Source organism: Sturnira hondurensis, unplaced genomic scaffold (genome assembly GCF_014824575.4).
Source record: "Sturnira hondurensis isolate 20B ecotype Veracruz unplaced genomic scaffold, ASM1482457v3 Scaffold0020884, whole genome shotgun sequence".
NCBI classification, from domain to species: domain Eukaryota; kingdom Metazoa; phylum Chordata; class Mammalia; order Chiroptera; family Phyllostomidae; genus Sturnira; species Sturnira hondurensis.
The window spans coordinates 2,136,832-2,162,811 of record NW_028093515.1 but is presented as its reverse complement, the minus strand read 5'-3'; the positions used below and the strand labels follow the sequence as shown (position 1 = coordinate 2,162,811).

The following is a 25,980-nucleotide window of genomic DNA, read 5'->3' as shown; positions in this document are numbered from 1 at the left end:
TGCTTGGAGGTTTGCCCAGGAAACTCTCCAGCAGTCCCCTGAGGTGGGTTCCATTAGCTCCCACCTGAGAGATGAGGAGACCAGGGATGGTGCTGGGAGTTGAAGCGGCCACGCAGTGGCACCCACTCTGCTTATAGGCTGGTTCGATCCCCCCCTTTAAGGGGCCCACTCTCTCTTCAGCTTCGGGAGACCAACAGCAGCTGCTTCTCCATCTCACAGCCCCTGCATTCTCATCTTGATAAAGAAACAAGCCCTTCAACCAGAACTTACTTTCGGCTTTGAAACAGCTGAGGGCCAGGGTCAGGAGCCCCAGGGGTATGCACTAGGACCCACCTCCTGTCCACACATATTTGCATACCATCCTGTGGCAGGACCCCAGCAGTACCTACCCCTCAGGACTGGCCCCCCCTCCTTCACAGAACCAGTGTGAGTCATGACTCAGGGGTTTGACTGACTGCATGAACTCTACCCCTGTGTGAGCTCAGGCTACTTATCCACCTCTCTGGGCCTCAGCAAAACGGCATTCAGGACAGAGCCTACCTCACAGGGCTGTTGTGAGGATTCCAAGAGCTAACATTTGCAAAGCATTGGGACACAGTAGATGGTAGTATTACTATTATTCTCAGGCACCAGTAGCCCAGGTTGCTCTCCTAGAACATCTACTTCATGACCCCTCCCATGACCCCTCCACCCAACTCTCTGGGAGACTGTGCACCTAACACCAGTGCCCAGCAGTGCCGAGGGGGATGCCCTCTGGCAGGCACTCCCTCCTGAACTGTGCTCTCTACGCGCCTACTTCTCCCCAGAGATCCTCACTGGCCGCCTTGCCTTCAGGTCCTTTTCCATGCTGCAGCTGAGGGAGCTTGGAAAGGTCCTACCAGCCTCAGGTTACCTCTAAGGCCACACCTCTCACTCCCACGCCCTCTCTCCCGGTTGCTAAACTTTTGCGTTACTCCAATTGTCCTGGTTTCTGCTCAAGCCATTTCCCTCCTTAAGCAATAGCTGTCACCTCTGCCCCACCACTACCTTGGGTCAGAGGCCCCCAGTACCATCGTGTCCTTTCCGGGGCGGAGTGAGACGCCAGGTCGGGGGCGTTAAAGCAAGCAACCACCCTCTCAGGACACGCCTTCCTGTTGTAGACAGAGCTCCGCCCCGCCCCCCGGCCCCGCCCCTCATCTGTAGCAGGAAGTCATTGGGTAGTTAGACCTTGCCCCGTCCAGGGCTCCACCTCTCTGGGTTCCAAGGGGCCTGGCGCTAGAGGGGGCGGGTCAAGGACTCCCGCCCCCAACCCCGCCCAGGCCCCGCCCCTCGAAGCCCCACTAGTGGTGGTGGTGGTGGCGGCGGCTGCGGTGATTCAGCTGACGCAGCACTTCACGTGACACCGGAGCCGGTTGAACATGGCTACTACCACTGGGTGAGTGCGGCTCCAGTCCCTGGACTTTGCCTGGCGGTGCAGAGAGGGGGCCTGGGCCTCCTATCTGGACAGTGGGCGAGAGCCCTGGTTAGGCGCTCTGGGCGGCTGTGCACGGCGCGCGCAGCTCCTGGAAGCTAGGTGTGCCCTCTGAACCACGGGCCGACTGTGCCCGCTGCTCCCTTTCCTGCTCCCCATTGGCCCTGGGAGGAGGGGCATAGCCTCCATCACCCCCATTGTACGGCCGAGGTGGGGCGCTCGGGTTGACCCGCGTGTTTACGGCCAGGACCCTCAGGTGGGAACTCAGCACGTTGCCAGGGCGCGGGGGCCTTAGGCGCTCCAGGGAAGAGGCAGTATTTCAGATGGGCTTGGGATCTCCTCCCCAGCGGAGCACTTCCCCACTTCCCTCAGGGCCCAGATGCCCCTCTAAAGAGAAGCCTTACTCAAGCACCTAGTCTACCTTTCGCAGCCCTTCTCAGCACTTGATAAAGTATATAAAGTAAAGCTTCTTGTCTTCCCGTTTAGAATGTAAGGTCAGGACAATTCTCTGGTTCACTCCTGGGCCGCACCAGTACAGTTTTTTTTTTTTGCACACAGCAGGTGTTTCATAAATTCTGCTGCATGAATGAATGAGTGAGTGGTCCTAGTAGGGGAAAGTATGGGCAGATAGTGTCAATGAAGCATTAGAGATACTGTCTCAGATGAGGGAACATTTGAGCAAATGTTAGCTTGTTCTGGAGACTAGAGAGAGGGGTGTGTGTCTCCATGCTGGAGGGTGTGGTGCCCTAGATGGCTTCTTCAGACTTTGTCCTGAGGGCCTGGAGCCCGTCCAGGGTTTTAATCTGCTCAGATCTGCTTTTCAGATGATCACTGCTTGGGGCTGTGTGTGAGTTCAGGGGGAGGGGGAATGTGGGGGGCGGGGGGCAACCTGCGGGCCTGGTGGTGCTGGGGCAAGGAGGGCCAGTGCTGGGAGACGGAGAACTCCAGACGCATGGTTGGGAGCTGAGGTCAGAATGGGGGAACTGGTAGGCCGAATGTGTCTTTCTTTTTGGGAGGTAGGGAGAATGGAAATAGAAAGTGGCATCCTCTATTGGTCTTCGAGGTTGGAAGGGCTTAGGACATAGAGATCAAACATACAGTGGCATCTGCTGTATTGCAGAAACAGTCCTGAACCTACCCTTAGGTGTTTGTTCACAGGCCACTGGGGCAGATGGGCACATGGGACTCTGTCATCCTGCCTCTAGTCTTGGTATGTGCCATGGAGGGGTGTGGGTTCTAAGTTCAGGGGAGAGTGGGTAGGCTTCACCCCTCAGGCAGAGAACTGTGTGTGCAAAGTCTTAGGCTATCAAGGAAACCCAGGTCAGATCCTTGAACCCAGCCTGTGACCCTGTCTTACAGAGCAGAGTGGGCAGTAGGTGGAGGCCAGTGCCTGGGTATGGATCTGTTACCCTGATATCTGGGCTGGCCAGGTGGTCACAGGGACTTCTAGAGGCTGCATTTGGCTTCAGGGGTGCATGCTGGTCTGAGGCTTGCTGTTCTCCCAAAGGTACAGAGGAGCCAGGCTGGCCGACCGGGAATTGAACCGGCGACCCTTGGGTTTGCAGACCGGCACTCAATACACTGAGTCATACCAGCCATGGCTGGAAAGAGGGAACTTAGAGCAAAGCTGATTCTCTGGGCTCTGGGATGGTATGGGCCAGGGGTAGGGGGTGAAAGAGTAAAACGGAGTGACAGCTCTAGGAGAGGTGTGCTTTTGGAGAGAGGCCTGAACTTGACAGGTGCAGGGAGCTTCCAGAGCTTGACAGGGCCTCCTTGGCAAGAGCCATTCCAAGCTGGTATATGGGGCTGCCCTGCTGGACCTGGAGCCTGAGGTCAAGCCCCGCCATCTTCCTTAAGGGAAGGAAGTTGTGTGTTTCCAGCAAAGCTGGATGCCCAGCGGCACATATAGGAGAGATCAGTTAGTCAGGCATAATGAGGCACCACACCATGAAGTCATGGTCACGGGCTCCCTGAAAGTCAGATTTAGTGGCGTATAGAGTCTTACCAAAGCCTGGGCCAGGGGAGGCCGTGAGAGTCCCAGCTGACTGGGGTATGCTGTTTGTGATTTTGGGAGCCCTGAGCTAGCATCTGAGATTCAATTAGAGACTTGAAATATCCTCTGAGGAGTGTGTCAGGGTTGACCCTGCTCTGTCCAGGCAGGGACTTCCAGGCTGAGACAGAGAGTGCCACAGGCCCCAGAGGCCTGCTTGAGGCCCATCCTGTGGCACTTGGTGGGAGGAAGCCCTGCCTTCTCCTCGAGCCGTGTTTTGAGCTTTCCATGGACAGAGTTGAACCTTCTACACAGCAGCCACACCTTCCTGCATCTCCTTCACACAGAGCTTTCCTTTCTCCTCTTCACTTGGCCCACTCAACCCGCTAGCCCCGGAGTGTCCTTGTTCTCTGACATAATTGTTCACATACGTGCAGGACCAGCTCAGATGGTTTCTGTCCTGGAAGCCTTTCATGACACCCCCGCCCCCTCTCCCAACCCCCAGTAAAGACTACCTGCTCAGAGCCCCGGAGAGTCCGAGTTTTGCCTGCTGGCTGGATGCGTTCTCACGACTGCATGCCTACTTCTTGCGGCTGGGTGAGGGCTTGCTGCCCTTCATGCCTCTGCTGGCATCCTTGGAGCCCAGGGTTCAGTTTGTGGCCATCCTGTGATTGACGCTGAATGACATGGTGCTGAATGAAGAAAATGGGGATTTACTCTAAACTAGCCCAACATGCCCTCCCGCTTTCCAGAAAGCTCTCAGAAATCGGAGAAAGGAGTTATGGGTGGGACAGGGACAGACTTTTGAGTAGGATGAAGAAATATCTTTAATTCCTTAGGTGAGTGGCTCCTAGGAAGCTGCTGCCCAGAGAGCCCTTGCCCAGAGAAAAGTGGCAGATGAGCTGACCTGTTGGGTCATAGGTCACACTGGGGTCAGCATTCTTCTGGAGAGGAAGTACCTGGGGGAGTCAAGTTGTGGATCAAAGCTCATCCCTACCCTGATAAGAGCGTTGTGCTCCTCAAGAAAGAGGCATCAGGTTGACCTTGGGGCCTGGGGTAGGGGTGGGTTTGTGGGAGGAGTCCCGGCCTGGTCCAGATTCCCCAGAGTGCTCTCTCATCTCTGGTCGTGCCTAGACCCTCCAACCCTCCTCTGGAGAGCAGGAGACAGGCTGGGAGCTGGTGACCAGTCGCAGAGAGGCCCCATCCAACTGGGTTGAGTGGGCTGGCCTTGCTGAAAGCCAGTGGGCTTGGTGCCAGGCCTGAGCTGGAGGCTGAGGGCGAGGAAGTGGACTGGTCCTCGCCAGCATGGCCCCACCCGAAAGTGGCCTCACCTTCTAGGATAGGAATCCTGCCCTAACCTGTGTGATAGATTGCATGAGCATCGGTGAGACCTTTGTACCCTTCTCAGCATGATGTTTTTAAAATGCATGAAATGAAATGCAGAGGGTTGCAGGGAAAACCAGTTATATTGAAATGCAATTATCAAAGTGTTAAACAATACATTTGTGGTATCGTAAGATATACTTTCTATTATCACATTACATAATAAAAGCCGCAGGTCTAATAACCACCTTAACTTTGATATAGTGAGAGCAAAAATGATATTTGGAGATATTGTGACATTGATGATGTGATATGAAAATACCTGTGATTTTTAAGATTTTATTTATGTGCCCTGGCTGGTGTAGCTCAGTGGGCTGAACTCAGGCCTGCGAACCACACGATCGCGGTTCGATTCCCAGTCAGGGCACATGCCTGGGTTGCAGGCCAGTTCCCAGCAGGGGACTCACGAGAGGCAACCATACATTGATATTTCTCTCCTTCTCTCCTTCCCTTCCCCTCTAAAGATAAATAAATAAAAATTTTAAAAAAGATTTTATTTATGTGGGGCTTTCAATCAAGGTGGAGACGTAAGTAGACATGCCTAGCCTCATTTCACAGCCATAAGAAGGAACACAACTAACTTAAAAACTAAAAATAGCCAGAACGCCAGAAAAAATCACCCAGAAAAACAACCAGAACTGTACAGAAGTCGAACAACCAAGGATTTAAAGCAGCTATATTCACCCGGACAGGGAGTCGTGGCGGGGAGGACTCGGTGTGGCTGTGTGAGAGCCGGGCAGAGATGGAGGGGCGGTGAGGCAGTGGAGGATGGCGGACAAGCAGCCCCACATTCATGTGTGGTGGATAAAAGTCAAGGGGACACCTGGTGAGTGAGCAAGCCGTCCTAGGCCAGACCTAGTAGCCCAGGGCTTCAGCACCAGGAAAAATAAAGCCCCATAACTTCTGGTTCGAAACCCAGTGGGGGTTGGGGTGGTGGGAGAAACTGCAGGTCCATCCGCAAACCCACCCAGCCTGGGAACCATCAGTACAGCAGCTGAAGGGATGCCAGTCGCATATGGGAAGTGGGTGAAATGACTGGAAATGGGGCGAGGGCCAGGCCAGCCCCCAGAAGTCAGCCAGCAGGGGCATGCATTGTCCCCTCTTTGGTCCCTCCCTGACACAAGGAACCACAGTTACCCCAGCCTGGCAAATACCCAAGGCTCTGCGCCATATAACTTAACAGGTACCTAAAACGGAATCAAAGTGGCCCTCCCTAGTACACAGACACAGGGGGCTGCTAAAATCAGCAAAGAAATATGGCCCAGATGAAAGAATAGAACCGAACCCTAGGAAAAAAACTAAGTGATGCAGAGATAGCCAACCTCTCATCACACACAGAGTTCAAAACAGTGGGGGTCGGAATGCCCAAAAGTCTCGTTCACTACAGCAAAAGCGTAAGGGAAGACACGAAGGCTCCACTCAGGGCAATAAAAATCCGTAGGAAACCAGCAGTGAAGGGAAGGAAGCTGGGATTCAAATTAATGAGTTGGAATATAAGGAAGAAATAAACATTCAACCAGAACAAGAGAAAAATACAAGAATTTTTTTTAAAAAAATATAAGTTTAAGAAGAATCTGGAACATCTCCAAAAGGGCCAACATCTGAATCATAGAGAAACCAGAAGGAGAAGAGGAAGAGCAAGGAACTGAAAACTTACTTGAAAAAATAATGAAAGAAAACTTCCCTAATTTGGCAAAGGAAATAGACATACGAGTCAAGGAAGCACAGAGTCCCAAACAAGTTGGACCCAAAGAGGTCCACACCAAGACACATAATAATTAAAATACAAAAGGTTAAAGGTAAAGAGAGAATCTTAAAACAGCAAGAGAAAGGCAGAGTTACTTACAAAGGAGTTCCCATAAGACCATCAGCGGATTTCTCAAAAGAAACTTTGCAGGCAAGCAGGGAATGACAAGATCTATACCAAGTGATGAAGAGCGAGGTCCTACATCCCAGATGACTCTATCCAGCAAAGCTATCATTTAGAAGAAAAGGGAAGATCAAATGCATCCCAGACAAGGTAAGGCTAAAGTAGTTCATCATCACCAAGCTTATTTAGGAAAAAGATCAAGATCAAGACTATGCACATTAAAGTGTCTATGAACTCCACAACCATCAACAACTGAATCTAAAAAACAAAAACCAAACTAAGCAAACAACCAGAACAGAACTAGGATCATAGATATGGAGATCATGTGGAGGGTTACCAGGTGGGAGGGGGGAGAGGGAGAATGGAGGGGAAAGCACGGGGATTTAGAAGCACACTGGGACAGGTACAGGATAGACAGGAGGGGGTTAAGAACAGTGTAGGCAATGGAGAAGCCAAAGAACTTCCATGCACAACTTGTGGACATGAACTAAAGGCGAGGGGTGGGGAGCATTGCCGGAAGGCAACAAGGGGAAAAGTTGGGACAACTGTAATAGCGTAGTCCATAAAATATACTTTAGGGACCTGGCCCAAAACCCAGGCATGTGCCCTGACTGGGAATCAAACAGGCAACTGTTCAGTTTGCAGTCTGATGCCCAACCCACTGAGCCACACCAGTCAGGGCTAAAACACTTGTGATTTTTGTTTGTGACGGTCACAACACTGCTGATACTATTGTAGTTAGTCGTTTGCATTAATAATTGAAGGAAATTTGAATGAGGGGTCAGAGGACATAAACATAGTTTTTTTTCCCTTCCAAGTAGATGGAGTCCCTAAATTCCATGCGTGAACCCCCAGGGGACCCTGGGCCTTGGGTGAGAACCCCACTGGCAGGTAGCCATGGAAGGCAGAGGAGGAGGTGGCTGAGTACCTGTTTGGGGGAAGAGGACAATTTGGGGGCATGGGAATGGGTTACAGGAAGCTCCTGGTCACTGGCAGCTTCCTGGGCTGGCTGGCCTGTGGGGGCCAGAGCTTATTCTTGGGGACTGTGTGATGCCCGGGAGCCGTGGTCTGCCAGCCCCTGCTGCCTTCCCTGCGTGTGGCCTGCACCCTCAGCTGCCTGCAAGAGACCGAGCCCTGTGCTCGGATTTGGGATTGACCTGGCTTTCGCCTTTTAAATTCTGGTGCCAGCTAAAAGTTCTAGCAGCAACCAGTTGGAGATAGTTTATTAATGCTGCTTCTGCTGAACTTGCAGAGAGAAGTCACCTGCCTTGGCTCTGGGCCCAACATTCTCTCTGAGGGGGTTGGCTTGTGCCACGAGAAATCAAAGGGCATGTCTCTGTGAACCTTGATTCTGGGGGGTGCCTGCAGGAATGAATGAATGCAGCTCAGCAGCCTGCCCGGTGGCTTGGGCTGAGCTACCCTTCCCTGAGCCGCACCGCATCAGGCACTATTTACGGTAGATAGTCCTTGTGCTAGTAGCTGATGCTCACAGAGAGGTGCCTTATCAAATTTTCTGTCTTGGCCTGGGCTGTTTGGCCGTCAGGCCAGAAGGCCACAGTCTGGGTGTCCTGAGGGATTTAGGCCTTTCAGAGAGGAAGCCCAGCCGTTCTGAGAGCCCTCCAGGTGGTGGGGTGCTGGCTGGCCCCACCGGTGGGGTGGAGTGGGCACCTGGTGTGTTTGAGGAGGAAGACTGTGCCAGAGGCCAGGAATGGAGGGGGATGAGGTGGGTGGCGCTGGGATCCGCACGCTGAGGCCGTGCATTTTCAGCCAGTTGTGCTGTTGAGGCCTTTTGGACCTGGCGCCTTTGGCCAGGCCGCCTGTAGCTGTGCCTTGGTGTCGTTCCCTCTCTGCTGTGGGGGGTCTGTAAAGACGAGGTTCTTCCCTGTCCCCGCCCACTCCACGGGCTTTGCTGAGTGAGGGGAAAGGGTGGCTCTGCAGGGGTGCTGGCCGCTGCACTTTCCGTTCCTGACCACGTGGCCAGCTTGGATGCAGGCCTGTTTGGGAGCTGTCGTCTCTGCCCTTTCATCCTGGTGGCTGAGCCTGACGGGAAAAGGCCTGACTTAGAGGGAACCCTGGCCCACGTGTCCACCCTCCTGGGAGGGTGAGTGAGGGCCCATGCGGGGGAGGGGAAGGACGGGAGGGAGGCTCCAGTCCTGTTAGCACGTGTAGGCTGTGCATGACCCCTGCCACCTGTCCTGCTTGGCTGGGGCCTGAGGGTTCTGCTTCCTGCTCTGCTGAGGCTCACATGACAACTTCTGGTCTGCACAGCTGTATATGTGGCTTCACGTTGCAATAGTTGTTCACGCAGCAAATATTTATTGAGCACTTGCTGTATGCCAAGCAGGGTGCCAGATACTGGGCCCAAGAGTGAGCAGAGCAGACCCCATCTGTCTTGATGGGGTTCACAGTGGGTGGAAGCAGACGTCACTCATGAACCCCAATAAACACAGGCCACATTTGTGATAGCAGGGGAGTGTGCCTTTGCAGCCAGGGACCTGGCAGAGCTGACTCGGAAGTGACTGAGGAGGTGCATGCAGGGTTGGTTTATAGAGCTCTGGACAGGTTTAGGGAGTCTGGGAAGGAAGAGGAGGGAAGCTGGTCAGGAACCGTCCAGGGCTGCGCTGTAGAAGGGTGGCCTGGGGGAACTGTGGCCCTGGGTGAGGGGACTGCCCAGCCTCGAGACTCCAGATTCCACCAGGGAGGAAGCAGGGTGAGGGATGGTCTGTTCTCCCTTCTCTCCTCACCTCCTCTAGTCTCCCCAGTCCTGTCTCCCGTGGTGCCTCCCACGGGCTAAACCCACCTGCAGGCCAGAGGCATGGAGGAGGTTGCTGGGGAAGTCCTGGGCAGTGCTGGGAGAGTGGAGGAAACCCAGCCTGGTACCAAGTGGGGATGGCAGGGGAGAGGGATACCAGGGAAGACCACCCTGAGAAGGTGGCATTGGAGCCAAGATGGGCAGGAGTGTCCCTGCCGACAAGGGTCCCATGGCCAGGGGAGTGTGGGAGGTGCCCGTGGCCCCTGTAAGGCCAAGTGCAGGGAAGGAAGGTGCCGTACGCCTGGCTTGGCTCTCTCACTCTGGTCCCAGGCAGATCCCCTCTCACAGCAGCTCTGAGCCAGCCCTGTCTTCCTCAGCCTCCGTGCCCACCCTCCCCACTGGCCAGAGAGCACCTGCCTGATTCCACTCCCCCATGACTCCCTGGGCCACCCCCCTGGCTGGGGCTGCCCTTCCTTCCTGCACTTAGGCACTCAGCACCCTTAGGTGCTCAGAAGGAGGCGGGGTCCCTGCCCTCCTGGAGCTTATATTTTACTTGGGGAGACAACAGTCAAGTAAACATGTGACCAAGGCAGTGACTTGAGCTCTAGAGAGGAGTGAGGAAAATGGGGGCTAAGGCTTGGATGGGTTGTTGGAAAAGCTTCTGGGAGAGGCGTGTCTCTGCAGAGGCCTGGGAAAGCCCAGGAGGGCAGCACTGGGAGCAGAGCTCTCCTCACTGGGAACAGCAGCAGCAAAAGCCCTTGAGCGGGAGTGTGCAGGTGTTTTGGGACCAGAGAAGATGCCTGTGCGGCAGAGTGGGAGCCGGCTTTTCAGCTCCCCGAGGCTGGGGGGGTAAGGGGGCACTGTGTCCTGAATGCACAGGAAGCTGGGGGGCTTGAACAGGGGAGTGCCTACTTGGATTTGCATTTAAAGGGCCCCCCTGGAAGGGTGCAAGCTGGGACTGCGCGGGGTGGGGGGTGGGGTGGGGGGGGGCGGGGGGGGGAGGTAGTGAGGGGTGCTGGGACTGAGAGAGCAGTTGAGTTCCCTTCAGTTGTCCATGGGTAGGATGGGGATGAAGCCCCACAGCTGTGGGGCGTCTGCGTGGAGGGTGAGATGAGGAGGGAGGGAGCCTGGAGGGGCTGGGGCTGGGCAGGGTTTCATCTGAGTGTGGCCCTCGCTCAGTGTCCTGGGCACCCACAGGCCTGGAAGCGTGGCAGTGCAGGGAGGGGGTGGGCCGAGACCTGGTGGAGTGGATTGAGGAGTGCAGGGGGTGGGGGTGGGGCCGGGCATGGGGGTGGTGTGCTTGGGTGACCCTTCAGCGGATATGCAGTGCAGCTGGGGGAGAACTGGACTCTAGGGGGTATGGGGGTCAAGGGNCTGAGTGTGGCCCTCGCTCAGTGTCCTGGGCACCCACAGGCCTGGAAGCGTGGCAGTGCAGGGAGGGGGTGGGCCAAGACCTGGTGGAGTGGATTGAGGAGTGCAGGGGGTGGGGGTGGGGCCGGGCATGGGGGTGGTGTGCTTGGGTGACCCTTCAGCGGATATGCAGTGCAGCTGGGGGAGAACTAGACTCTGGGGGGTGTGGGGGTCAAGGGAAGTGTTTTTATTTTTATTTTTTCAAGACAGGTGGGGTTCCCGTGTGTCTGGATGCCGAGAATGCCCCTGAGAGGGGACAAATCGATGCTGGAGTGACACAGGGGATAGGCATGCGGGTGTGGGGGAGGCCCAGCGGGGCTGGGGGGACAGGGGGTGGGGAGAAGCCTCAGGCCGGAGAAGCGGAAGAGAGTGGTGCTGGCAGGGTAAGCAGCCTTTCCCAGGGAAGGGGGAAGCCAGTGCAGGGCTGGAGGTAGACACCCCCTGCTCCACCAGGCCTGGCTCTGCCCGGCCTTCCGTGCGGCCTCAGCAGCTCGTCCACTGCAGGCTGCTCTCCTCAAGGTCAGCACCACGGGGGCTGCCACTCCCAGGCCTGTCTTGCCAGGGTTCCCCCTGGTCATTCCACACATACCCCTGGGCTGGCGCTGGGTGCTGTGTGTGTGTGTGTGGGGGGGGGTGTCCCACCAGGTGAGGAACTGCCAGCCCTGGCTGCCAGGTTTGTGACTTGCAGAGAGGCCAGCAGCATGCCGGTGCCTGGGCAGGGTTCCAGTGCTGTCTGGCCCCGGGCATTTTTCTGGCATGGATGTAAGCTCCTTGAGGGCAGGAGCTGAGCAAGTGCATCTTCACACGAGTGCAGGCTTTCCCTCCACGGGCCTCATTTGCCCTCTGGGACAGACCCAGCTGCCCCTCATCCCCCCTGTGGTCCGGTGCTCGGGGATAGCAGGGGAGGCTCTGTTTGACAAGCCCCTCTGGTCCTGGGGAGGCCCAGTGAGGAGCCTCATGCTAACGGGGGCCCCGTGGCAGGCTTGGCCATGGGTGGTGGCCGTGGGTGGTAGCTGTGCTTGGAGGTGCTAACAGAGGCCTTTGTGTGTGTTTGTCTTTGCAGACCGTGTTTTTGGCTGGGGAATGAAACCCTGAAGGTGCCACTGGCTCTCTTCGCCCTGAACAGGCAGCGTCTGTGTGAGCGTCTGCGAAAGAACCAGGCCTTGCAGGCTGGTTCTGTCGTGCTGCTGCAGGGCGGGGAGGAGACTCAGCGCTACTGCACGGACACCGATGTCCTCTTCCGCCAGGTGAGCCCAGCCCCGCGCTTCCCAGTCTCCTCTGGCTGGCTGTCCTCCTCCAGCATCCGGCCTGGGAGGCGTGGGAAGCTTTGCTTCCTGGGGAATCCGGAGAGGCTCTGAAGGCAGGCCCAGGCCTGGGCGCTCAGGAAGCCCGCCTTCACTGGTGGCAGAGCCGTCACCAGGCAACCTCAGCTCTCAGGTCCGAGTACAGGAGGATATTCCCAGGGAAGCCAGCAGGCAAAGCATCATGGAGGAGGTGGCATTTGGTATGGTCCCTGAAGGCCAGGGTGAATTTTGATGGGGGGTGGGTGCTCTAGGGGGAGGAGATGGTGTCCGTAGGTGTGGGTGGCAGAAGGTGGGCTGGGCAGTTTTTCATGCGCTCAGACAGGTGCCGCTGGGAGGGCTCAGGTCCTTCCACCAGCAGCACGGAGGGCTGGGGCAGTGGAGGCCCGTGGGGGGTGTGAGCAGGGTACCACACAGGGGCCGGAGGCCCGGGCAGTCGTCTGGCTTGGCCAGTGCCAACCCTGTGACCCTCACCTGGGAAGTGTTCAGGGGCTCCTTGAGGTTCTGGAAACCTGTGGTGTGGTGCCCCAGCTCTTGGAAGCCAGCCTGGAGGTGGTGGCATTGGCTGAGAATCGCTGACATAACTCAGTTCCCAGGAACAGGAGCTAGGACACTCGACAGAGGAGCTCACTGAGAAAGCGGGGGGGGTGCCCTGAGCTGGCCCCACTCTCCTTGATCCTAGCATTGCACCTACCTTACAGGTGAGGAAACCAAGGCTTTGAAGGTGGAGCTGGGATTAATCAGAACCCCATCTCTGGACTCCGAGTCTAGGGCTTTCTTCGCCAACCTGCCATGCCCAGAGCCGGGGCCCGGTACACTGGCGGCTCCAGAATCTCCCTGGGGTCAGGCAGGGCCTAGGGGACGTGGCCATCCAGCGACCTGAGCAGGGAGGAGGTGGGGGACTGTGACAGGGAGCTGAGTGTGAAGTGGGGGTGGCAAGGATGGCCCCCCGGGCTGGACTGTCCACTCCGCAGGGCTGCGATCTGCTGCCGGAAGGGACTGCGGTATTTTTTACCGGAAGCGCCTCCTGCTGGAAAGTTTTCCTAAGCTGCAGTCCCTGGTTGCTAGAGACGAGCTCTAAAGTTTTTCTGACTTGTCTTGGTGCCTCTCGAGGTTTACGTAGTCTGTGGTTTAAAAACTAATCTCCTGAATTCAGCTCTTGGCTCCCTTGCTGATGCCTGCAAGGTTAATTTTAGAAGGGCTCTTCCTCCACTCGTTACCTTTCTGATGGTATTTTAGCTCAGTGTTTATTGCTAAACACTGAAGTCATCCAGAGCCCTGGGGGTGGGAAAAGGAAGTGAGGAGTCCTGAACGGAGGAACCCGTTTCCGTGCAGACTGTGTCCGGCCTCAGTGTCTAAGTCAAGGTGGCGTCTTGCCTGCCTGCAGGCATGGAGGCTGCAGAGAGATTCGGGCTGCAGAGAGGCGTGGGCAGGGCTGAGCTCACCCTGCGGTGCTCGTGGGTGCTGGCGACCCACGTACAAGGGCCCAGGGGGCGTGGCCAGTGAGGTGGGGGTGCTCGTGGGGCTAGGGCATGAAACCCGCACCATCAGAGAAAGCTCAAAGTCAGCCAGGCTGCCCCCGGCCAAACCCTGGAAGGGACAGGCAGCCCGAGGCTAGAGTTGGGCAAGAGGGCTGAGGTGGAGGGTTGTGTGAGGCTGGGGGTCAGTCTTTGAGGGGTGGGCCTGAAGGCGGGTGCTCAGTTGGCTGCCCCACCTCCCTCCTTGCACCTCATGTTTCTGTCCTGCTGATGGGTTAAGCTGGTCCTTGTTCCCGCCACAGGAGTCCTTCTTCCACTGGGCATTCGGAGTCACTGAGCCAGGCTGCTATGGCGTGATTGACGTCGACACTGGGAAGTCCACCCTCTTCGTGCCCAGGCTTCCTGACCACTATGCCACCTGGATGGGAAAGTAAGGAGCAATCTGGGCTTCGTGACCACAGCTGCAGACCACCAGCTGGCCAGGGGTGGGGGTGCAGGGCCCAGCTTGTGGAGGGTGAGGAGGGAAGGAGTAGTGAGGAGTGGGCTCAGTGGGGAGGCCCACTGACCGCCTGCTCTGGTCCAGAGCCCTGTTCTCTGGGTTGGGGTGGGGGGTGTCAGAGGCAGAGTCGTACGCTGTGCTCATGTTTGTTCAGAGGTGCTATTTGTTAATCTTGAAATTCAGGATTCCCAGCTTTGTGAAAATGCCCGAGGCTTTGGCCCCAGTGGACCAGTGCGTCTGTACGGCATCCACGGGAGGTGGCCCCACCTGGGGCCTTTCTCCGAGGCCCATCGCTCACAGCAGGCCGTTACTGGATGCCTGCGGCGTCCCTCCCTCTTGGCTAAGCTCCGCAGGGCCACAGATGTATAACCTGCCTTGGCCGGCTCACCTGTGAGATGGGGCAGCGCTGTGTGAGAAGTGTGGGACCAGAGGCCTGGGCCTTGCCGAGCCACCCCTCCCTCATCACTAATGGCACCCGCCAGCTCCAGGGCCCCTGGCTGTGTCCACCTGTCCTGGGAGCTGTTTCTGCCTGCTCAGAGGCACTGAGGCAGAAGCTGTACTTAACTGGGGATGCTTGGGGTGATTGGAGGACCCCACTCCATGCTTACTCCTTCCAGAGTGTCATTTCTGCCTGGAGAGTGATTATGCTGGGCGGATGTATAAATTGCAGCCTTCCCTGCCCGGAGTCCCTGAACGCGCATTACCAGGTAGGCTGGTGGGTCTGTGGCTGGTTTGAATGACAGGCACCTGGCTGCTGTAGGGCTGTGCTCAGTGCAAAGGACCAGGGCCGACCCCCTGTACTTCCGCTGCTTCGTGTGCTGCCCTCCTCCACCGGCCCTTCAGTGCCAAGCCCGGAGCCTCCTTTGTGGCTGGTGTGTACCTCTTCCGCTGTCGTCTCTCTTCTGAGCTCGTTGGCAGCGTCCCCGGCCCAGAGCCTCTGACTGTGCTGTGAAGACCTGGCTCTGGGCGGAACGGGCAGCGTAAGAGAAGCAGGTGGGCCTTTTCTGGCGGTGTGTTTACCTGGCTTGGCCCTGAGAAGGGAGGGCAGGGAGTGGACATGCCTGATCCCGCTGACCTTTGGACTAGTTGGCTAGGCAGCCACTTAGATTTGGGCCTCTCAGAGGCCCCTGGGGTAGATGGCATAGACGTGTCCCTGCTGTGTCACAAGCAGGTTCCTACAGGCCCCCCATACCTGCATTAGGGGGGATACTGGGAGGTCTGCTGCCTTCTTCCCAGAGGGAGGGGCAGGGGGTTGGGCATGGCAGAGCAGGGCCCAGTGGGGGCTCCCAGAGGCTCCACGCTGCCCCAGCTCAGGGTGGGTGCAGAGAGGAACTTGCAGGAGGCCTCTGGGGTAGACTGCCTGCCTTACCGGAGTGACTCTCGCACCTGCAGAGAAATCGGCCTCCGGTGTGGCCGGGGGTGGGCTCCCATCAGGCCATTCATCTGGGGCCTCTCCTCCTGCTAGCTCAGCAGATCCAGGCCAGGACCCGTGGGTGGGTGCTCCTGGGGAGGTGGCCTGGCCTTGCCCAGCTCTTGCCTCCACATCCTGTTGTGGCCCTTCCTGGCATCCTCCCTTCTGTTCCTGGCTGGATGCTTGTGACTGCCCTGTTTTGAAGAGGGGCCGGGCCCGGCGTGGCGGTGTGGCCTGTGCCGGTGCTGGAAGCTTGCTTGACAGCTGAGTGTGGCCTCTCCACAGAGCCTGCCTGGGTCTGGCCGCTGCTGGGGGCCTCTGATTCCGTTTCTGTGGGACCGATGGCATGCCACTTGTGAGGCCCTGGCCATTGTGGAGATGGTTACATCTGTGACTCTGAACTTAGGCCGTGAGGGTGCCGGGAATAGGCAGTTTGTAATGTCCAGGAGTGGCCGCGGCATTACTCGGGGCCATTCCCGATGGAGAGCTGGAATCCTTTCCCTCCTGCTTGGCTCAGGTTGGCGTCTGGACACTGCGTTGGTGCGTGAAAGTGTCAGGGTCACTGTGGGAGTCAGGGTCACTGTGGGACTTCTGCAGCCGGACCGTAAAGTGCACCGTGGCTTCTGCCATGCTGTGCGGAAGCCCTAACGCACCCACGTGGCGAGCACCCCCCACCCGAGCAGGGGGCCAGCCCCAGCCCCAGAGTCCTCCTGCCGAGGTCCTAGGCCTGTGGGGCCATCCTCCCCTGTGGGCTCAGATCCAGGCCCTGCCTGTCCGTGTCTGTGAACGTTTCGGGCCCCCTTCATGTCGGGGTGGTTTGTGGTGGAGCCCTGTAACTGGGGCAGCCACAGCGAGGACTTTCCTGGTCTTGGTAAGAGGGTTCTCCCAGAATCCTTCCTGCACTCTGGTGTGATCACACGGCTGTGGCCTCAGCTCCTCCTGCCAGTGACACGTCCAGGAGTAGCCAGGGCCCCTGTGCCTGGGCGGCGCTCCTGCCCTCTCAGCCTCCCTGTGGTCTTGCCTCTGGGTTCTGCCAAGATGTGGGCACGGATGGTGGTGGAAGGGAGGGGCTCTGAGTGCCTTCCTCGTCTGTGTGTCTGTCTGCTTCTTCACCCAGAGCTGGCTCTTGGGAGAAGTCAGGGAAGTGCCAGTCCTGGAGGGTGGGCATCCTTCAGGGTTATGGGAGGAGAAGCCACTGTCCAGGGGGCAACCTGAGCAAATCTCCCCGGAGACACCGACTGGAGAGCCACATGGCACTGGTGTTGGGGGTTCATACCCAGGACCTGACCAGTCAGGGAACAGCTAGTAACAACAGTTGGCTCTTCTGAAAGGGACTCTTCAGTGATACGGGGCCGATGCTCTGTCCTGTGGCCACAGCTGGGTTTCAGAATCACGGCTGCGAGTTCCGCTTTAGTCTGCTCCCGCTTTGCCAAGCCCGCTAACTGTCTGGTGCGGACACGTAGGCCTGGCTGAGCTTTGAGGTTGCAAATGGGTCTGCAGGGGTGGTCTCCCTGCCGTAACGACTGTGTGTGCACTCTGGGCAGCAGGCCATAGAGCCCGGGAAGAGTGAGGCTGACCGGGTTACCCGACCTTCGCAATCAACACCCACCAGACGGGGCATTTGACCTTCAGCTGCTCAGCTTCCTTTTGAGTCTCTATCTGATGGCTTTTGCAAATCCATCTGGCAGATGAAGTTGCCCCGGGAAACAGCACCTCCATCTGCAGATCTGCCACTTCCTGTGTAAACAGCCTGTCCTGGAGCCCGGTGCTGAGGGGCTTGTGGGCAGCCCGGTGCTGGGCCTGTCCCTCACCCCAGGGCTTTTTGGGACGGGAGGATGGTCGTTTCAAATTTGTTTTTATTTGGAGTCTTTGGTTACCAAAGTCTGTTGCCTCTCTCATGTGAGAGTGTTTCCCATCATTTCTGTCAGAATCCAGTTTGGCTGATGGCCGCTCTGACTGCTGGGGTGTCGGGTTCTCCGAGCAGGCCGGGAAAACCCTGGGCGGCTTCAGTGCTCACAGAGGCTGAGCAACTTTGGGCCAAGTTGGGGGACCCTCCTAGAGCCTTTGCAACTTGGCTGTATTCTGCTGCTGTCCCTGCCTGAGACCTCGGCCTGGAGCTCGTGACAGTGAACCCGGCTCCGGGTGCGTAGGGAGGAGGGTGCCCCCTTACTAGGGGTATCGCCCAGGAGTGGCGTGAGTGAATTTCTCCAGGTCTGAGGCCCTAAGCATTGCTGTCTGAGGTGGGAACCTGTGTGTATGTGTATGTGTGCACATGTGTGCGTGGGTGTGTGTGCACTAGGGTGAGCTGTGTGTGGGTGGTGTGTGTGTGTAGTGCCTAGTGGTTTTCCACACTCACTGCCCCCACCCTGTACACACCGGGGTCACAAGGATCAAGGCTGCCTCAGCCTGTCTGGAGGCTTCGTTCTGTCTCTCTCTGTCTTCAAGGCACTAGTTGGGGTACAGGCCTTCATGAGGAGGGCCGAGGAAATTCCTTTCGCTCTTACCCCTGGTGGTTTGTGGGGATCCTGGTCCTGGGAAGCCTGAGGCCTGGCGAGGGGTTTGCCAGGGTCCCCAGTCAGGAACTTCTCCCAGGCCCCCCCGACCACAGGTCTCCTCTCGATCAGCTCTCCTTCCGGAGCTGCCGGCTCCGCCACTGCCCAGCCTCCCTGAGAGCTGCTGGCCGTCCGCTTGTGGGAGCCGTCTCCAGGAGCAGCCCGCGTGTCTTTGGAGAGATCTGCTTTTCTCTGACAAGCTGGTAGAACCTTGAAAGGGGCGCTGACTGCCACCCCAGAGCAAGCGCAGGGCCCTGTGCGGAGAACAGCCTGCAAGGCGGCGGCCTTGTTTGTAGCCGGAGGCAGGCTCTGGCCGCTGGAAGCTGATGGTGACTGGTGTAACATTGCTGCGACTTACTCATCAACCACAGGCAGGTGGTCAACTAGCTGGCCAGACCCGTGCTTGGCAATGTCATTTTCCAGAAATAGAACCATGGGCATTCGTGTGATGTCTCCTGCCCGCTGGGGGGCCTGCACAGGCGTTGGCCCCCGCCACATCAGCCCTGACCATCAGTGCCGGGAAAGGCCTCCTCTAACTCGAGCTGTGGGCCGGGTCCCTGGTGGTGGCTCCTTCTATAGGACACAACCCCGTGAGTGGGGCACCCCGTCCTCTCTCCTGCCAACGCTATCCCTCCCACCTGAAAGGAGAGTTCCTTGGGTGGGGTCAACTTCCCCACTGAACCACCCTTTTCCAGTCTCTTCTCTTTGGACCCCTCATAGGACGGGACCGGCATAAGCTGGACCCCCAACTCCATGGGGCAGGGTGCAGGCCCTCTGTGTGGCCACCGCCAGCCTGGCCCTCAGTGGACTTATAGCTGCCCAGCGACCCGTCCAGCCAGCAGGGCTCATGTGGACAAACGTGCTGCTCCTTCTCCCAATAGCCCCACCAAATTGTGGCTGCCGAGCCTTTCACTGGCTTGACACGGTAGCCTGACGCACTTATTCCTTAGGGTGATATTTAGGTGGTTTTTGCTCTAATTAGCTCTAAAACATGAAAAATAAGTACTATTTAAACTTAATTATCTCTGCCCTTTAGAAAAGAATGACGTGCCAAGTGTGAGAAGAGACGCCCCGGCCGTCTCAGGTTGGGCTTGTCTAGTGGGTATTCTGTCGAAAGCCACGCCTCTGGCTGCTTGGGCGGTTTGGCCCTTGAAGCCCGGGGTGTTCTGTGGACCGTGTTAGCCCAGCTCTTGAGAAGGATGAAGGGCGTTTAGTGGGGTGACACCGACACACACTTCCTCCTGGACGCCGGGGTGCAGCGGAGGCTGTCCCATGGGCAGGCTGGCTCTTGGCGCTGCCTGGCTCCGGGCAAGTGGAGTGGCTTGTGCCTGGCAGGCGAAAGGTGGACAGTTGAGCACCCAGCCCCGGAGCCGCCTATAGATCACAGCCCCTTGCACTTACTTCCCTTCCCTTTGATCTCTCTTCCCCCTGCTTCCTCTAGTCCCACATTGTTAGTGACCATGACTCCAGCCCGAGGGCACAGATGTGTTCCCAGGTCTCAGGTCTCCCAGGTCTCCGCTGAGGCCTGACTGCCAAGTCTCCCAGGCAGGGCGGGCAGCAACGTGTGTTCTGGGGCACCCCTTGGCAGGGTGGCTAGGCTGAGCTGGGAGGGTTAGGGGCCCTGGCGGGTTTGGAGGTGGAAGGTCAGGCTTTAGCCTGGTACAAGGCTGATTTCGCCATGGTTCCTGTCCATAGGGAGCATCGGGTGGGCTTTGAGAGCAGGTCTTGGGCACTGTTCGAATCTTTTGGGAGTTTGCCTTTTATGCCTGTCACAGCTGGAAGTGACGAAGTGACTGGGGACCAGAGATGGTTTGGGGGCTTGCTGAGGACACAGGGCACTGATGCCGATGGTGCTGCCTCTTGAGCTTCTGGCGTGTGCTTTTGTACCCGTCCGCCACGCCAGCTCTCTGCTGGGAGAGTCGTTCACCCCTTAGTGGCAGACGCTCAGCAGACTCTCTGGTCAGCCTGCAGCCGGGGCCTCCACTGTCCAGGCACGGTGCTTGTCCTCAGTGCCTGCCCGGCCTGCTTTGGGTGGTGCTGGTGGAGCCACCGGACTTTGCCCATTTAACTGTTGAGTCCTGTCTCAACGGTGCAAGCTGCCGGATCGTGCACATTTAATTCACGGCAGGAGCTTGACACCATTGCCCACTTTAGAGACCCCGAAAGGGAGATCACACAGCGTTTTCAGGGGCCCCAAGCAGCCCTTTGCAGCGAGACCGTCGTCTCCTGAGCCCAGTGTGCTATGTGTGGCTATGAGCACCCTGCTACTGGTCCCCGAGGCCCACCCACCTGTCCCAGGTCTGTGCTCTGTGCTTTGTGGCCAGTCTGGTCTGGGGTGCTTGGTTGGGTAGAGACGGAGTGGTGCAGGGCTCTGAGGGGGGGAGGGATTCCGCTCCCTGGGCAGTGGTGTCTCAAAGGCGTGTGGAACTGCCTCTTGGAGGTGGTCGTCTCCAAGTCCCAGACTGCTGTCCCTGCCCTGTCCCCTCTGAGCCTCCCTAGCCCACTGTCCAGCACACCTACCCCCCTTGTCGTCTGCTCACCTTTGAAAGCCCAGAAAGCACAGTCTGCAACCATCTGCTGTTTTCCTCTGAGGCCTCTTTCGGCTCTAACACCTGGTGACTAGAATACCCCTCGACCACAGGCAGGATGGGGGTGAATGCCCCCTGCTGACGTGGTGCCCAGGTGGGTGTGGGATGGTGCAGGGCCGTGGGTATGTGTCATTAGACTTGGCTTTCAGCAGCCTCCTCACCCCCGACTTGGCTTGGGCTTCTTCCCCTGGGAGCCTTGTCACAGGCAGTGACACTGACTCATCCCCTGGCCAAGAGGCTGGGGCTGGCGGTGGGGGTGGTGCTTGTCAGACCCCTGCCCAGAGCAGCCCTGGCCAGGAGCCCCTTGCTAGGTGGGCAAGGGCTGCCCAACCTCCTCTGTCCTGTGTCTCTGTCTTCTCATTGGCGGATTTTTCAGGGCTGATGAGTAAGCTTGGATGTTTCTCATCACTGCAGTGAGTAATACTAACATCGACTTCTTTAAAATGTTAAATCTTTAACTTTCCTTTAAAGAGTCTCTGTGGGGGCCCATGAGGCAGCTTATTTCATGTCCCAAAGGGTGTGGGGTGTGCTAGCTGGCTGCCTGGTGGGCTCTCACTGGTGGAGGGGGATTTGTCTGCAGCTGCTCATCTCTGGTGGTCTGGGTCACCGACTCGAAGGAGGAGCAGAGGCCAATGGGGGGCAGGTGTGTTTCAGCGGTCACTTGGCGGCCCAGTACCTCTGTCCCTGAATCTGTGTTGGGCAGACCCATTTGGTGCCAGGTACCGGCGGGGCAGGAATGGGCCTGGGCGTTATAACCTGGGCTTGGGAAGGCGGCCAAACCCTGACCGGGGTGTTCCTTGTTTTTCCCTTTGAGGATCCACTCCAAGGAGCACTTCAAGGAGAAGTATGCCGTGGACGACACCCAGTATGCTGACGAGGTGAGTAGTGGCCACTGCCCACTCTCGAGGTGGCTCAGGGCTTCCACTTACCCCTTTGCTCTGGATTCTCTCTTCTCCCACTGCCACAGCCCGGCTGGCACTGTGTGGCAGGTCGCCACCCCCCAACCACCAGCCCCTCGGGAGAGAGCAGGTGGGAAACATGAACCTCAGACCTTCCTGGAGACAGCCCCCTTCTTTGCCAGAGGAGCGCCCCTGACTCAGTGGCAGGAAGGGTCTGGTGCCTGGATTCTGGCGGCTGAGCTTCACAGGGGGACGAGTCTCTGAGAAGGTCCTGTCTGAGTGCCCTACCGGCTCACTTGCTTTAGATGCCAATACAGAAACCCTCCAGGCTTCGAGGGACCGTGGGGAGGGGTGGAGGTGAAGGTCCCTGGTTTTAACTGACTTCTCTGTGTGGCGGTTGCCCAGTGGTGCTGTGTGGCCCAGGTGGCCTCGATAGGTGTGTGACTGTCATCCTTGGGCTTTCAATCTGTTTGGAAGCCAGGCAGTCCAATGGGGCCGATGGGGCAGGGCCGCGGCAGGGGAGAGATGCAGCTCTGTGCTCTTGTCGGGTCCTGTGCAACCACGGCCTCCTGACACTGCAGCCACCGCCAGGCACGCAGGAGGCCCTCTGCCCTGTCCTGGGCACTGCCACACCTCCTGTGCTCCCTGCAGGTTTGTGCTTGGCAGGACAGAAAGACCGAGAGGGCAGTGTCTAGTGAGAACCCAAGGTTCTCCCCCAGCCTGGCACAGTCAGCTGGACTGGACCCTCCCATGCCACCCTTCCCCAGACAGAGGTCGCATGTGGACATGCGATTCTGTGATTTCTGATATCAGCCCCACCAAGAGCTGGGGCTGCAATGGGGAAGTGGCCACGGGTGCCAGCAGCGGGCTGGAGGCCAAGCCGCTCCCCCTCCCCCCGGGCAGCACACAGGCGTGTCGGTGAATGCAGTGCTGGGTGAGGGGAGGGCTCCCCAGGATTCTGGCCAGACCCAGAAGGCTGTGAGGAGCCAGTGTGTCTCGGCCTGGCGTCAGGAACAGACAGTTGACCTCGAGGGACACATGTGGCCATTCCTAGGCAGGCCAGTGCCAGTACCATCTCGTTCCCAGGCACAGTCCTGCTGCAGCTGTGTTGTCCCGAAGGCCTGGCCCACGCCTCTGACCCTCCCTCCTACCTGCCGTCTGAGGCCTCGGGCCAGGCCACCACATCCCCTGCTCACTTCAGGCCACACGGGCGCCCCTCCTCTGGCTCCCAAGACAAGTTGTAGACATGGTGGACCCTGGCTGTGTTCCCATCTGCACCTTGCCCTTGACTGTCTTGTATTTGTGACTGAGGCAGCGTCCTTGCCCCCCAGACAACGCTCGCACTGTCTGCCTGCCCAGGCCCAGGGTTATGTGGGCATCGGAGCCGCTCGAAGCCCAGGGCCAACGTGAGTGGGCGGAGGCAGGGTCTGGTGAAGAAGTGACCGTGTGGGTGAATAGCCACCACAGCGTGGTGGTGCCCCGTCGGGAGGCCTCGGTGAGGGAATGCAGCTCACGTCCCCAGGGCCACCGGGGCTGTCCCTGCAGCACTTTCCGCCTGGTCGGATTGTGGAGAGACGGGTTTTGATGGATCTTTGCGTCAGGTGATTTCAATGTTAAGTTATCGGGGAGTGACTCCTAGCATCCAAAGTGTCTGTTAAAACCCCCATGACCTGTTGTATTGATCTCTTTGGATATAGGATCTCGGCCGGTCTCAACATTTATTTGCATGCCCTTAATGAGGTCCTTTGCCACTTACCTTGCATTTCTAAGAGCTAGAGAGGGCGGAGCCTGCTCATCCTTAGCTCTGATTTTGCTCCCAGCCCTTTCCTTTGGCGGGTGTATTCCTCCTGCCTCCACAGACTGCATCTCAGCATGACTGCCTTTTGGGAACTTGAGCTTCTGGGTTTCCTCAGTGTGAAAGCTGGAGGGGCAGCTGGGCCGGGTCCCGGGACTCAGCCCCCTGGGCCAGGGCATCCCTGTGCCTCAGCCTTCCCGCTGCAGTCAGGCGCTTTTGCTTTTAGGACCAGGGGCAACCCAGCCTCATTTATGCTCTGATTTCTGGAGAGAGAGGAGGGAGACCTGGCCTCCGGGTGCAGTGAAGCGGAGGAGGTCTCGAGTGTCAGAACAGGAAAGCCTGTAATGACAGTGTAGAATTACAGCCCACAGCCCAGCTCATCCTGAGTCGGTGCTTATGAAACAGAGCCTTACAAGAAGGCCTCCGTGGCGTCAAGAGGGCGGACTCTCAGGCTCAGGTTCTTTCTGCAGGTCATTGTCATTGTCATCACTTATCTGCTTGGTCCCAGCTGCTATTGTGTGGCCCCCATTGGAAATGGGGGCTCGTGCTGACAGTGGGGCTCTTCACTCCGGGCAGCTCCCACCGGCACCCTCATTCTCCTCCCGCAGTGCCACAGTGCCCCCACCCCAGCCTGGCCCGGCCCATGGTGGCCCACCGTTCTCACCCCGTCACAGAGGGCGAGGCTGAGGCTCAGTGACGTATGTGAAGGCCCCCAGCCACAGCCCTGCAGCCCTGCAGCCAGGGAGCAGCAGGGTTGGGATGTGGTCCCAGGACTTTTGGACCCCAAAGGCCCGGCCTCTCACCTCTGCGTTAGCCCTGTAGAAATCAGGTGGGGCCGGGGGACACGCCTGCAGAGGGGACACAGGCTGTCAAGTGCCTTTGACCCCCTGCGGCCCCAAACGAAGCCTGACCAAAATGCAGAGTGCAAGACCGAGGCACCTGGGCCGGAGGCGCAACAGGTACCCAGACGTCCTCCATCCCGGAAGGGGACAGTTTGGTGGCGCTCACATCCGCAGTGCTCCCATCTAAGTTCAGGCAGCCTTGGTCATCTGTGACCAATCACAGATGGGAAGCAGGTGACACTTGTCCCCTCTGAAAGAAGACAGGAGGCCCCAACCCCCGGCCATGGCTGGCCACTTGGTATCAAGAGTAAAGCGCAGGTGTCTATGGCAGCAGACCTGGCTCTCGAGTTCCCTTCCTCCCCTCAGTGGACCCTGCGCTGAACTACTGTGAAGGCCGAGCGAGTGGCGTTCCTCTGGGACGGGCGCACCGAGGAGAACCTTGGGAGGCTCTCCCCGGCCCGTGCGAAGGCGGCTTTCGCAGTGGGGTGGGGGCTGGCCCAGTGGAGGGCGCGCGGGGAGCCCTTGCTCTTCTTCACGGCTCGGGCAGGTGGCGGGGGCACCTGGGTCACTGGCTCCGGTGCAGGCGGGACGGATATGAGAGAGCCCACTGTGGTGGCTCGGGGACACCTGCCACCTGCCCAAGGGCCCCCGTGTACAGAGGCCGTCAGGGCACAGTTGCTAGACACTCGGATTGTTCAAGAGTAACTGTGATGCCATACTGTGTGTGATCTTTCCTGATGTCTAAACTGTAGAAACAAATTCAAAATGTTAAACGCATTGCCGGCCATCCTCGCACACCTGTTGCAGACTGCCATGGAAAGCAGTTCATCCAGAATCTTAGGTTCTTGCGTGGTGACGCCCAGATCCCCGGACCAGTGCAGCTCTTCGCGGTCAGGGATTGTCCCTCTTTCTGGATCGCTGTGCAGACTGGCCTGCAGGCTGATCAGGGCTCTGGGCATGAGGCGTGCAAGGTGTCCACTGGAAGCCTTAGATTGTCCCCAGGCTGGGGGCCCGGGTCTGTGGGGCTCCCATGAGACCTGCATGTGCTGTCCACCTCGACCTGCTGGAGAGGCCAGGCTGCCTGGGAGATGGATGCGGCACTGGCCAGTAAGAGCCCATGGGTCCTCAGTGACCCCACACCCTGGAAATGAGGCCCTGTGTTGACAGAGCTGTGGCGTCCTGCGTGCCCGAGCTGTGTTGCAAGCTGGCAGCGTGTAGCCGTGCCATGTCCCCTTAATTTTCAGGGCGTGGAATCAGGCTGTGTTGATGAGAGCGCAGCACTGATAGGTCCCCATGGGGAGGGGGATGGGCAGACGGAGGTGCCAGGCTGGGGGGCGCTTGGCAGCCGCAGAGGTACCCAGCACCCATTCAAGCAGTTGTGATCCAGGACGAGCAGACGCCCTGCCTGCTCTGCGTCCGGCCTCGCCCCGTCTGCACACCAGGCAGCAGCCAGAGGGCTGCTTTCTCCGCCATCGCTAAGCCGCGCACCCTGGGTCGTTGTGGAGAGGAAAACCGTCAGCTCGCACATTTGTTATCCTGCGCGTCTCTCCCAAGGACAGTCGCACGTACAACTCCCAGGTGCCCGCTCGCTCTCAGGTTGGGTTGTCGTAGTGGATGGAGGGGTCTGTGCTGATGAATGGAGGCCCGTCACCAATGTGACAGCACACCAGGGCCCACACGCAGCTCTCCTTCCTCCCAATGGCCTCCCCCTCCTCCAGGGGGCCTGGGGAGTAGCGGGGACTCAGCCGAGACAATCCAAG

At 58.2% G+C, this 25,980-nt stretch overlaps 1 protein-coding gene across 2 annotated transcripts in view; it reads left to right on the top strand.

The window, feature by feature from the left end:
• The first annotated feature begins 1,232 nt into the window (after positions 1-1,232).
• Positions 1,233-25,980, top strand: part of PEPD (peptidase D) — a 114,224-nt gene continuing 89,476 nt past the window's right edge. Inside the window, exons 1-4 of one of the 2 annotated variants that reach the window (XM_037030712.1) lie at positions 1,233-1,414; positions 11,919-12,102; positions 13,937-14,064; positions 21,499-21,562. In XM_037030712.1, the coding sequence (XP_036886607.1) occupies positions 1,398-1,414; positions 11,919-12,102; positions 13,937-14,064; positions 21,499-21,562 (393 nt within the window). In that variant the 5' untranslated portion in view covers positions 1,233-1,397. The remainder of the gene's footprint in view (positions 1,415-11,918; positions 12,103-13,936; positions 14,065-21,498; positions 21,563-25,980) is intronic. The other variant, XM_037030711.1, reaches the window with a different exon arrangement.